Source organism: Falco naumanni, chromosome 5 (assembly GCF_017639655.2).
Source record: "Falco naumanni isolate bFalNau1 chromosome 5, bFalNau1.pat, whole genome shotgun sequence".
Taxonomy (NCBI): domain Eukaryota; kingdom Metazoa; phylum Chordata; class Aves; order Falconiformes; family Falconidae; genus Falco; species Falco naumanni.
In genome coordinates this window covers 39,187,224-39,200,222 of record NC_054058.1, presented here as the reverse complement: position 1 = coordinate 39,200,222, position 12,999 = coordinate 39,187,224, and the positions used below count along the sequence as shown (strand labels likewise).

Here is a 12,999-nt window from a genome sequence, read left to right as displayed (position 1 = left end):
GGCTTCAGTCCAACACCGTAAGACTCATTTAAAGGCCTGTAACAGGCATCAGTACAGAAAAAAGACCAATCAGTACATCCTGGAAGACTGTTATGTCTTAAAGTTGCCAAATTCCTTCTCTCTGCATTTGGAAGATTTCATCTGTAAGTACATATAATTAACACACTGAAAATGCAACTGCATGCACTACATGCAATCTCACTTTAACTGTAATTCCGAAGACTTTCCAAGTGTGAAGTCAGTGCATTTGTACAGAATATGAACACAAACCGATTTTGCGATTATTTACATCAATGAAGAATTGCTGAAATTACCCTGCAGTCCTCCTATTCCAGCTCTTTAAAAAAAATAATAAATAGTTTCACACAGGATGGGCACTAAATATCCACAAGCTTCCAACATTTCTCTCACTTATTTCTAGTTCAGTGGTGCTTAACTTCAAAACTGCAGCATCACTGTAGCTCTTAGATCTCAACAGCAGTGCAGGCAGTTAGGAACAGAGATAATTTTAAAATAGGCTCCCTGAGCACTTCTCAAGCTATCCCATGCTTCCTAAGGGAGCCTTCTTATCTCCAGCCAAGCATCTATGTCATTTTTTTTTCAGCCTTACCATGAGTTTGATCCAGCCATCATCTTACCATGAACAAATGATCCAACCTGCCACAAAACTCTGCATTTTCCCATCCTGTGATCCACAGTTATCCTACGTAACTTCTGGTGAATCCCTCTAAAAACTCCACCTTTATCACCAAAAGCCAGAAAGCATTCCACCACTTCAAGTGCTGATTTCTTGTAGAAACATTTTGAACATGCAGCCCTTCTGAAAAGACATCTTCATTACACTATCACCTTACTGGTCAGACAGACTACTAAACATTCGTTGGATGTGGACAGTCCAAACAACAGTTTGAACACAGACACACATCGTAAGGCTATTTTAAATCAGGAAAGAAGGCAAAAGGCTTCTTTCCCCACCAGGAGGTTTATCAACTTTGGACATATGTCTGATGTGCACTCACACTGATCTATAATGAAACATTCAGAGCACTGGAAGTCTATTTCAAAATGACAAGATGCAACACTTTTAGTTTACACTGAGCAGACTAAGAACACAGTGACAAGAAGTGACTGAGTGCTGTAAGCCAAACGTCATCACCCACACTCCACAGTGGTTTTGGTAAGCCTTTTCTCAAAGTCTCTCCTAGCACCTACAAGATCTATGACACAAAATATACCAGCCCACAACTCTCCCATTTTCATTAATTTTGTGAATACCTTTGTTATCAGGTGTCCAGTAGTTACCAGGCAAATCAGTTAAGTATATTCCACAAGAGTGGACTAGAAAGCTTGGACAGGTAAGTTATTAATCTCAAATCCTGCCTTTCACTTATATTCCCTTTTGATTAAGGAGAAGAGCAAACTGTAGAGAATTCAACAACAGTATTTAGACAGGACTCAGCTACCAGTAAGATTATATGAACTCCTGAAGTGAGTTCCGCTACATACCCCCAGAAAACTTAAACCAATTCTTCCACTCAGTTTAGTAATACTGATGTATTGGAAATGTGGAAGAAAGGATGTGTATGTCAACTAGCAAAATCTTCTCATTCTGGATTAATCTGTCATATCCTAAAACATTTAATATGCTTCTAGAGAATACAGACACAAACTTAGGAGACTTAATACCAACATGAAGCTCAAAAATCAAAATAAGGGCTACTTTTCAAGTGCTTTTCAGACAAAATTTCTAGAGTTCACCTAAGACAATTTACATTAAAATGTTGCATTATTATGTATCTATGTATAAACTGATTTCATATATACATATATGTATATATTTGTGATACAAAAAATTGTATATAAAATTATAATTTCGTATTTGATATATATAATATGTAAAAAAATAATAAACCAGATAAGGAGCTATACCCTTTTAAAGTCTTCTAATTCCTTAGAACTCTGAAGCTAGTTGTTCTAGCTCCACTTTACTGTGCAGTAACTTCCAAGTTCCTTTCTGGACTTGGTAAATCAACAGAAAACTGGTGAGGAATAAATGTTTTCTGTATTTTCCTTAAAAGGCAGAATGCAGTACAGGTTTATAATTTTTTGTAGCTGTATGACTTCTCTTTTTCTTGCAACAGTAGAATAATGCTCAAACTGAATTACTGGTTTGGGGGGGGGGGGGGGGGTGTATTTTTTTTTTTAATACAATTTCACATTATCCCAGACATTACGTGCTTATCTGACGCAGACTATGTTCCATTCACTGCAGTCATCTTGCACACTGAAACACACTAAGGAAAAATATGAGTATGATTCCAACATTTCTTTATAAACACTGTTAAATGCAACTGCTACATATAACTGGAAGAAAAAAGTCAGCTAAAGAGAGAACCAATGTGAGGGCAAACCACCAGCTGAGAGCCATGAGAGCAGAGAAACGTGAATGGAGCAGACTTCAAACAGCCATGGTGGCAACAACCCACGGTCAGGCACTGACTAAATCTCAATGTGCTACTGCAGAAATGGATATTCATGAGCCCAGCTAGGGGTAAGCTACCTCAGCTGATGGGCAAGTCAAAATCCACAGACTGTCCAGACAGAAAACTAGTGCAGGGCCACCAGCTCCACCACTGCAGCCTACAATGGAGCAGGTGACACAGCTTTTTTTAGAGCTCCTCCCTGTTAAATTTCACTTGGTTTTACACTCGGTTATGTGCAGCAATAGCCAAGGTACACATCTTCATTTTTACATAACTGTATTTTTGTTCATCACAGCAACGGTCAAGTTACTTGACTAATAAAATGCTTTACCATTTAAGTATGAAATAAGAAATGGGTGGAGGGATGCATGTGTGTCTGTAAGAAATCCAACAGAGAAAAGTCTAAAATTTAACCAACAAGGAAAAAAAATATTAAACTGCAGAAGAAAAAGATGAACTAGAAAAAGAACAAAACCTCTTAGATGCGGTATAATTGGGTGCAGCTAGTAAAGCTTATAAATCAATATATGAGCGCAACAAAAGGAATAAGCTAGCAAGGTAGACCATCTCTATCTCTGTAGTATCTACCTGCTGTGCAATATTTACTGCCCATTTTCAGTAACAAGGTTATTCTCAAACATACCTGTTCAAGAAGTTCCTTATATGTTATTTTTTCTTTGGCATTTGTTACAGGACTGTCATAAATAATGGCAGTTTGGTCTCCTCGTCCATTCTCAACATGTCGATCTACAGCATTGTAACAGATATTCAGCTCTCCACCTACAAACCTAAAAAAGAAGTTGGAAGAATGTAACAACCAGCCTTCCAAACCAATAAGACTATTTTTTTGCATTTTTTGTTTTGGGGTTTTTTTATGGAATGAGAACATTCAATTAAATTATAGCTCATAAAACTTTATACTCAGTTCAGGAAGTGATTTTTTTATTCTATAACTTCACAATTTGCTCAGAAAGCTATATGCCTATCAGTGAAAATTGTACATTACTGTACCTTAATTGACTTAACTAATAATCTACTTAACTTAGTCTTGATTTAACTTACTTTCATAGAATCACAGAATCATTTAGATTGGAAAAGACCTTTAAGATCATGAAGCCCAACCGTTAACCTAACACTGCCAAGTCTATCACTAAACCATGTGCCTAAGTGCCACATCAACACATTTTTTAAACACCTCCAGGGATGGCGATTCCACCATGTCCCTGGGCAGCCTGTTCCAATACTTGACAACCCTTTCAGTGAAGAAATTTTTCCTAATATCCAATCTAAACCTCCCCAGGTGCAACTTGAGGCCATTTCCTCTCATCTTGTCATCACTTATTGCTTGGGAAAAAGAGACTGACACCCACCTCACTACTACCTCCTTTCAGATAGTTGTAGAGAGCAATAAGGTCTTCCTCAGCCTCCTTTTTGCCAGATTAAATAACCTCAGTTCCCTCAGCTGCTCCTCACAGGACTATGTACTCCAGACCCTTCACCAGCTTCTCTGCCCTTCTCTGGACACGCTCCAGCACCTCAGTATCTTTCTTGAAGCGAGGGTCCAAAACAGAACACAGTATTTGAGGTGCAGCCTCCCCAGTGCTGAGTACAGGGGGACAATCACTGCCCTGGTCCTGCTGGCCACACCGTTTCTGATACAGGCCAGGATGCTGTTGGCCTTCTTGGCCACCTGGGCACACTGCTGGCTCACGTTCACCCAGCTGTCAGCCAGCACCCCCAGGTCCTTTCCCCCAGGCAGCTTTCCAGCCACTCTGCCCCAAGTCTGTAGCATTGTGGGGGTCTGTTGTTACCCAAGAGCAGGACCCAGCACTTCACCTCATTGAACCTCATACAACTGGCCTTGGCTCATTGGCCCTTGGCCTGCCCAGATCCCTCTGCAGAGCCCGCCTGCCCTCAAGCAGATCAACACTCCCACCCAACTTGATGTCATCTGCAAACTTACTGAAGGTGCACTCAATCACCTCATCCAGATCACTGATAAAAGTATTAAACAGAACTGGCCCCAGTACTGAGCCCTGGGGAACACCACTTGTGACTGGCCACCAGCTGGAGGTAACTCCATTACTGCCACTCTTTGTGCTCCACCGCCCAGCCAGCTTTTAACCCAGCGCAGAATACACCCCTTCAAGCTATGAGCAGCCAGTTTCTCCAGGAGAATGCTGTGGGAGACAGTGTGAAAGGCTTGATTAAGGTCCAGGTAGACAACATCCACAGCCTTTTCCTCATCCAGTAGGCCAGTCATCTTGTTGTAGGAGGAGATCTGGTTAGTCAGGCAGGACCTGCCTGCCATGAACCCAGGCTGGCTGGGCTTGATCCCCTAGTTGTCCTGCACATGCTATGTGATGGTGCTCAGGATGATCTGCACCATAACCTTCCCCGGCACTGAAGCCAGGCCAACAGGCCTGTAGTTGCCTGGATCCTCCTTCCTGCCCTTCTTGTAGATGGGTGTCACATTGGCTGACCTCCAGTCTTCTGGGATCTCTCCAGTTAGCCAGGCCTGTTGATAAATGATGGAGAGCATCTTGGTGAGCTCCTCCACCAGCTCTCTCAGTACCCTCAGGTGGATTCCATAGACTTGTGCATGTCTAAATGGAACAGCACATCACAAAACGCTTCCTCCCGGACTGTGGAGACTTCATTCTGCTCCTCCTCATTCCTGTCTTCCTGCTCAGGGGGCTGAGTATCCAGAGGGAACCTGGTCTTGCTATTAAAGACTGAGGCAAAGAAAGCACTAAGCACCTCAGCTTTTTATTCATCCTTTGTGGCAATGCTCCCCACCGCATCTACTAAAAGATGCAGATTATCCTTGGCCCTCCTTTTGTTTTTAATGTATTTTTAAAAACATTTTTTGTTATCTTTTATGGCAGTGACCAGCCTGAGTTCTAGTTGGGCTTTCGCCTCTCTAATCTTTGCCCTGCATAACCTCACAACATCCTTATAGTTCTCCAGAGCTGCCTGCCCCTTCTTCCAAAGGGGATTAACTCTCCTTTTTTTCCCCTGAGTTCCAGTCAAAGCTCTGTTCAGCCAGGCATTTTTTGCTAGCCACACTCTGCATCAGTCATTCTGATTTTTATTGCTAAGGTTTCACAGGAAAAGCACACATTCACGTAAAATAATTTGACATTATGAAAATGTTATTACACTACTTTTCATAGGCATGCACACATATCCTTTTTAAGAACAGGTTCAGGACTCAAAATATTCTTATTCATCTCTTCGCAATAGCAGTTAAGCATACAAGCATCTGTATCTAAATGACCCCAACAGTTATAAAATCTTGTAAATTTGTCTGGCATTCATAATGCATTTGACATTACCGTGCTTTACACTAGTGATTCAAAATCTCCTGTAAAGCCATGTGAGTCATAGCCTCTTCAACAGTCAGACATTTACAGAAAATTCTCATCTTCTAATTAAAGAAAAACACTTCACAAACTCAGGTTTCATTTGTATTGTCATTTTAAAGAGAAAAAGAAAATACAAGTGCAGCATAATCCTCCATCAAGAAAACACAGAAGGCACCAGACACAAAGATAACTCCACTAACTGAAAGATGACACAGAATCTAAAAATTAAAAGTTCAGGCTGAATAATGCTTTTTGTGGGTTTTTTTTCCTATCTGCACATATCTCTCTACAGCAAAAACAAGAACACCACACAAAAAAAAAAAACAGTTGAGAGTTTCCAGAAAGTTCTACGGGGATGCTCTACTTGTATTGTTATAAAGTAACTAGAAATAAAAAGATGACCTAAAGTAATCCACTACTAGTTAAAAAAGTATTTCCTTCTTCACCTTTCCTGTCTAGTAAAGAACTAATATAATATTATTACATATATTATTCATATATTCATATGCACAGATGCCATGGGATAGTCTTTATTGTCAAAAAATGGCAATTACTAAACCAAAACCAGTTAGGACACTTAGGATGCCACAATCTTTTATTGCAACTCCATTACAATGCCATTAATAAGGAAACAGTGGGAGACCAGGAACAAAAATGTGCTGTACTATAAACCCCTTCCCACAAAAGAACTGTATGAACAATAAAGGATTGGGAGTTGTTTCATGTAATACAGAGAAACTCTGACTTACTGTTACAAAAGTTGTGTAGGATTCAAGTCATCCATTGATTTTATATCAAATTACTGTAGGAAGAGATGAAGAAAGAAACAGGAGAGCGCAGTACCTGGACTACAATGCATAACCACTTAAGAATGGTCAAAAAATAAGCAAGCACAGGAGCTTTGATTCTTCTAAAGATACATGGCAATATTAACACTACTACATAAATTTTTAACAATCACTTGCTAGGAGGTATGTGAAAACGACATGACTGCAGGTTGAAACAAAAAACAAGACTGCCTGGGATAGCGTGATGAGAGCTTTTCTACCCCGCTCAAAAGGAGCAAGGCTCTTACAGGATCAGAGAAGCAGAGATGCACCTACCATGACAACAAGCACAAGACACACTTCTCTACGGTCACCCAAAGACATGCTCAAATACCTCATTCCAGTTGACAAATAAAAGCTGTCTGGCTTTGAAAAGCTGGCCTGGGCTGCTGCAAACTTCTGTTGATCCAGTGATTCTCAAGATGAATACCTGTGAGGAACTCTGATTTGCCTGAATAAGTTTTAGTTCGAAAGAACCAGCAACATGAAACGAGGACCCAGTCTTGGCATAAGGACATCAGTGAGATGCCACTTAAAACAGAGGTCTAGAATCAGAAAGTAAATATTCCAATAGTTTGCAGAAAGATCAGAGGTGGATCTGCAGGATGTTTGTCACAGCTGCCAGTAAATGTTGCCATAATAAGCAGGACCGTAAAATGCTAATCTGTTGCTACCAGACAATTATCTCAATGCAGCTTACCAACTGAATCCAAGTCTGAAGAACATTGTCTTAGGAAGTGTTCCTAATGCTGAGAAATTAATAACATCAACAAATGCAGCAGAGGAAAACAAATAAAAAGAGTGAACAGTAACAACTCTAATACATAAAAGAAACTGCATTCAGCTCACTGGCAGTTCATCTACTGTCCACTGGTGCCAAGGTGGAAAAAAAAAATGACAGGTTTCTTCCCATCAAAAATCACATCATTTATAATACACATTCTATTATATCACGCATTATATATATATAAAATACACATATATATAATACACACATATAATACACACATATATATAAAATATACATATAATACACATTTGATATTATAACACACATTGTTATAATATCAAAACAGCTTGCTTCACAGCAACATTTTAAACCAATATTCTGACAATATCAACCTATCCTTTTGATAAGTCTTTTTTCCTGTCCATGAAAACAGCAGCCTTTCATAATCCACATTACGCATAACTTCGTTCTAATAAGGCATCTTTTTAATAATTTGAGTCTGGTTACCCACATTAGGACCCTCTTTAAAGCTGCCTGCAACAGTAACCTAGGACTTACTGCCCGTTTATGACTGGGGCTCAGCACCTCCAGTCTCACCGGGGCCCTGAGGTCTTGCAGAGTTTCTGTTGTTTTACAAACAGGAATCTCATGCATATGTACTTACCTCTTTAATCATACTTTAAAATGACTACTATTAATCTTTTAGGAGTAGAAGTAGAAGAGGGTACAAAAGCGCTGATCTTCTGTTCAAGTTTACTCTTGGCAAGTCAGTTACTTGGGTCTTCCACAGCAGGACTCCTGTTACATACAGCTTAACATCCTATCTATGGCCTGGGAATTTTTTGTACTGCATTCAGTATTTTCTTCAATGTGACAACAGCCTACTTGTTAGTAATAAAACAAGTACAGTAGTGAAGAAGGCACCACATAATTATGCCTTAATTCACTCAAATATTCAAAAGTTTTGAATTCCCAACATTTCCAATATTATCTGCTATCTTAAGAATCAAAGTAGCTGTATTTAAAGACAATTTTTAGTCTTCATTCAATGGCTCAGAAGCAAAGATAATTAAGAACAAAAAAAGAAAGTAAAGGCTCTGAATAAAGCTGGCATATATGCAAAAGAAAAAACTACATTAAAATTAATTTGCACCACATCTAAAAAAAAAAATTATAGTTAACATCCTTTTATGTCATGCAGGGTATATGTACTTCACCAAGCCAGGTTCCCAGGAATCAACTGGATTTTTTAAAAAAAATTTCTAGATGAAGTGAGAACAGAACCTGTTAGACAAAACCATGACATTATAAGATATTTGAGATAACATATTTGAGATAATATGTTAACTGATCCTGTCACATTTTTAAGTGTAAGCAACACTTGAAGAGCAATCTGTGTAACATTCATAAAGTTCAAAGGGGATTTTACATTGCACTTTTATGACTTAGAGAAAAAACATAACTTGCAAAATTGCCCTCTGCCTGCATGTTAGGAAAAACTGTTTACACATTCCTAAAAAGATCCTTGCTTTAACCTTTCTAAGTGGGATTCCACAGGAATCCAAAAATAATTTGTTCAAGAGTTTCACTATCTTTAGCATTAAAACCATTTTTCTAACATCTAAAATGTACATATCCCTTGTTGCAGTTTAAGACTTCTAGTTTTGACCTCTTCAAAGCAAACTCAAAAGAACATTTTTCCTTCAACTTTGTAGCCAAGTTCTACATGGTTTTAAACTTAGGTCTCATTTTGGCTTCTACAGTAAACAATTTTAATTCCTGTATCCTTTTCTTGACCAATCATGCTTTTTTGCTCTTCTCATTACTTCTGATGTGGGCAAAACCAGATGACGTTTTGCACTGTACCAGCCACTGATGCAGATTAGAACAGTCAATGGTACCCGGGATTACTGCTTCAACAAAACAGTCAGGATGGTGACACTGATCACGTACTTTTTGGAAATTATTTTGCATCCCATTGAGAGAATATTGGTATTTCCAATGGCAGAGACTAAAGACAACACACTAGGGCATGCCGGACATTTCTTCCATGCTCTTACAGTATTTAGAGAAGTCAAAAATTGGCATTTGCCTTATAGCTACATTTAAGTGTTAACCACCTCCTTCAGCTTCTTCAACCCAAGTAAATGAGACTGGAAAATATATGAAAAGTATCTGTTTCCATAAGTCTCAGGTTTGGCAACCAAAACCAAAGATATTGGGGGAAAAATGGATATTTATTAGTGGACCTAATAGTATGTCTCCAAAATAGGAGATGAAGTCTAACTCATGAAGCACATAAATGAACTTCTTAATACCATTTTTAAGGTCTCCATAAACTGCTTCCTAAGTAAGCCTCAGATTCAGAACTACATCCTCACCCTGTTAGACCAGCAAACTATATTATTGTTGAAAGCCTGGCCTCTTCCTCAGCTATGTTCCGTCCTCTTCGCTTTCTCTTCAGCATGTCCTCTGAAGAGCCTCTTGTATACTCTTTCATATATTCAGCCTTTTCCTCAAAAAACATACCTACCTGTCATCCTGCTGAGCACACTGAATGCTGGTAACTGTCTGGGACTTCAGAGGCATTACAGTGCTACACTAGTATCACATACAGCCTGTTATCACTTAAGGGGAACTTAAAAAAAAGAAGTAAAATTGCATGTCACATCTTAAGACATTAAAGAGGCTTATGCAAACTTGAGTTGCTCAGTGTTCTATTATCCACAACAAAGCGACAGACACCTGACACCCAAACAATAATTAGGGCCTGATACTGAGTCTTCAGAGGTTTGCATCTTTGTATAATCCCACAGAATCACAGACTGGTTGAGGTTGGAAGGACTACTGGAGGGCACCTGATCCAACAGCCCTGCTTAAGCAAGGGCACCCAGAGGCAACAGAAGGACCTCCAAGTATCTCCAAGGATGGAGACCCGACAACAAATTCTGTGCCAGTCAGTGCTCAGTCACCTTCACATTAAAAAAGTGTTTCCTGATGTTCAGAGGAAACCTCACGTGTTTCTGTTTGTGCCCACTGCCTCTGGTTCTGTCACTAGGCACCACTGAAAAGAACCTGGCTCTGTCTTCTGTACACCCTCCCTTCAGGTATTTGCCCACATTAATGAGATAATTCCAGCCTGTGGCAATCTGCATTCACAGAGGGAGAAAGATGCAAGTGAGAAGTGAGCCCAGAAAATACCTTGGAAGACAAGCCTCATTTCAGTCCATGAACCTTTATCCAGTTATCCCTGCCATAAGGGCAAATTACTTCCATCTGAGAAGTCACAATGCTTTACAAAGACCTAATCATGTAACTTTCAGCAAGCAACCTCATCATGCTCAGCAAAACAAACCACATTTGTTGACAGAATCTAATAGCAAAACCATGCTCACTAGGGTGTATTATACTCCCATTTCTTAGTTCTTTAAAAGTAATCGTTGTATCGACTTCTTTGTTATTCTACTCAGGAATGCCAGAGCCAGTGACCTTTACTAGTCTTTAATCATAAAATCACAGAATCACTCAGGTTGGAAAAGACTTTTAAGATCATCGAGTCCAACCGTTAACCTAATACTGCCAAGTCCGCCACTAAACCACATTCCCAAGTGCCACATCTACAGACCTTTGAAATACCCCCAGGGATGGGGACTCAACCACTTCCCTGGGCAGCCTGTTCCAATGCTTGACAAAAAAATGCTTTCGGTGAAGAAATTTTTCCTAATATCCAACCTAAACCTCCCCTGGCACAACTTGAGGCTGTTTCCTCTTGTCCCGTCGCTAGTTATCTGAAAGAAGATACCGACCCTCACCTGCCTACAACCTCCTTTCAGGTAGTCATAGAGAGCAAGAATGTCTCCCCTGAGCGTCCTTTTCTCCAGGCTAAAGAACCCCAGTCCCCTCAGCTGCTCCTCACAGAGCTTATTCTCTAGACCCTTCTTTGGACACTTATCATACAGGCAATCCTATCTTCGCTTTTTGAATTGTGCTATGACCTATAAATGGTCAGTGGACCCTATCCATCCATTTTTGGACTTTTGACTGTTACACAGCCCTGCTGACTTAAAAGAGATTTATCTTGGCTGGGTGCTGGTTAATATACAGCTTAACACATATAAACAATTTCCACTAGTAGAGGTGCCAAGCAATAAGATCAGACAACAAGAAAGCAAGCTCCATTCTGCTGGTTCTGTATCTCTTCATTCAGGCAGATTTGAGAATTATTAATATTTTTTAATATATTATCAGAATGATTAGTATTTTTACATTAAAATCAAACCAGAAAAATATAAAAATGCAAAGAAGGTCAATGTACCAAAGATGACCCTCACCCTGTGTTGCCGTTTTTATCCTGTATCAGCTTCTCTTTGAGAAAAGATCAAAGAGCATGATGTAAACTGGCTGAAAAAGAGGCAATGGTGGTCAACACAAAATTTTAACAGGTAAATTATCTTTAAGAAAGTACTGTAAATCCTATCCGGTGATTTATAAGAAGGGTACCATACCCTGTCTTCAGGCAGTTTGCTGTTCATCAGATGGATTTATGTATTACGATGCCAATGCTTTTGCCAAAATTACCTTAACCACATCCTCTGAATTATGACCTACTGCGTTTCTAAGACTAAACAACTCTGAAAGCTACCGTTTCTGTGTTTTCATAGCTGAAAGTCACCTGTTACAGTGTACGCTAACCCCCCCTCACCCCAACACACTTGTCCACGCTGGTTTTAATCATTAAGCTTAACCAAATATAACCACTGAACTCCTCCATGCTCTGCAGCCACCTCTGTCACCAGCTGCAGCCCGCTGACCCCGAACACGGCCTGGGGCAGCCCTGTGTTAGGCACATGGCCCCCGCACCCGGCACACCCGCAGGCGGCCCCCCCCGCCACGGCCGAGCGGCACCCCCGCGCCCCGGCCCGGCCCCCAGCGGACTCACCAGGAGGCGCTCCCCGCGCGGCCCTTCTCCAGGGCGCGGGCCCAGGGCTTGTACCACTCGATCTGCTCGGCGGCTGCTCCCCAGACCTTCTCGGGCTCCGCCACGGAGGACCTGAAAACTTGCTCGTACTCGCCCAGCGCCCGGGAGGAGGCGGCGCGGCCGCCGGGCGGCGGGCGGCCAGCAGCGGCGGCCCAGCCCGGGAGCGGGCTGCCCGCGCAGGGCTCCCCCGCCCGCCGCCAGCCGCCGCCCCGGCCCGCCGCCGCCCCAACAAGTTTTGGCAGCGCCGCTAGCCTGCCCAGGAAACCCATCTCCCGTGGGGAGCCGCGCCGGCTTCGTTACGGCTCCAAAAGGCCCTCGGACGGCACAAGACGGCGCGGCCGCGGCGGCGGTTCCCGGCACGGCGGGGCACGGCGGGGCTGCCCCCGCGGCGGGCCGAACCGCCCCCGCCCGGTGCTGCCCACGGAGGCCGGCTCCCCTTGGCCAGGGGGCGCGTAAGCGACTGGGAGCGGGGCGGCGACCGTCGCCTCCGCCCTGGCCGGAGCTGCGGCGAGCAGGGGTGGGCGGGCAGCTGCCGCTGCTGGGCCCCGTGGGGCCGCGGGAGGGCCCGGGCGGGCGCCATGTCGGGGCGTCCGGCCCTGTCGGCGCTAAGCGG

General features: G+C 42.0%; 1 protein-coding gene across 5 annotated transcripts in view; it reads right to left on the bottom strand.

Moving 5' to 3' along the window:
* Nucleotides 1-12,778, bottom strand: part of ACSS3 (acyl-CoA synthetase short chain family member 3) — a 99,763-nt gene extending 86,985 nt beyond the window's left edge. For 2 of the 5 annotated variants that reach the window (XM_040595004.1, XM_040595003.1), the window contains exons 1-2: nucleotides 11,914-12,070; nucleotides 3,127-3,271 (exon numbers count right to left, since the gene is read on the bottom strand). Coding sequence is in view for 1 of the 5 variants with exons in the window: in XM_040594999.1 (XP_040450933.1) it covers nucleotides 3,127-3,271; nucleotides 12,348-12,655 (453 nt within the window). In the remaining 4 variants the exon portion in view is untranslated. Of the gene's footprint in view, nucleotides 1-3,126; nucleotides 3,272-11,913; nucleotides 12,071-12,347 lie in introns of those variants that run through there. The other 3 variants (XM_040594999.1, XM_040595000.1, XM_040595002.1) reach the window with 3 other exon arrangements.
* Nucleotides 12,779-12,999: the final 221 nt, after the last annotated feature.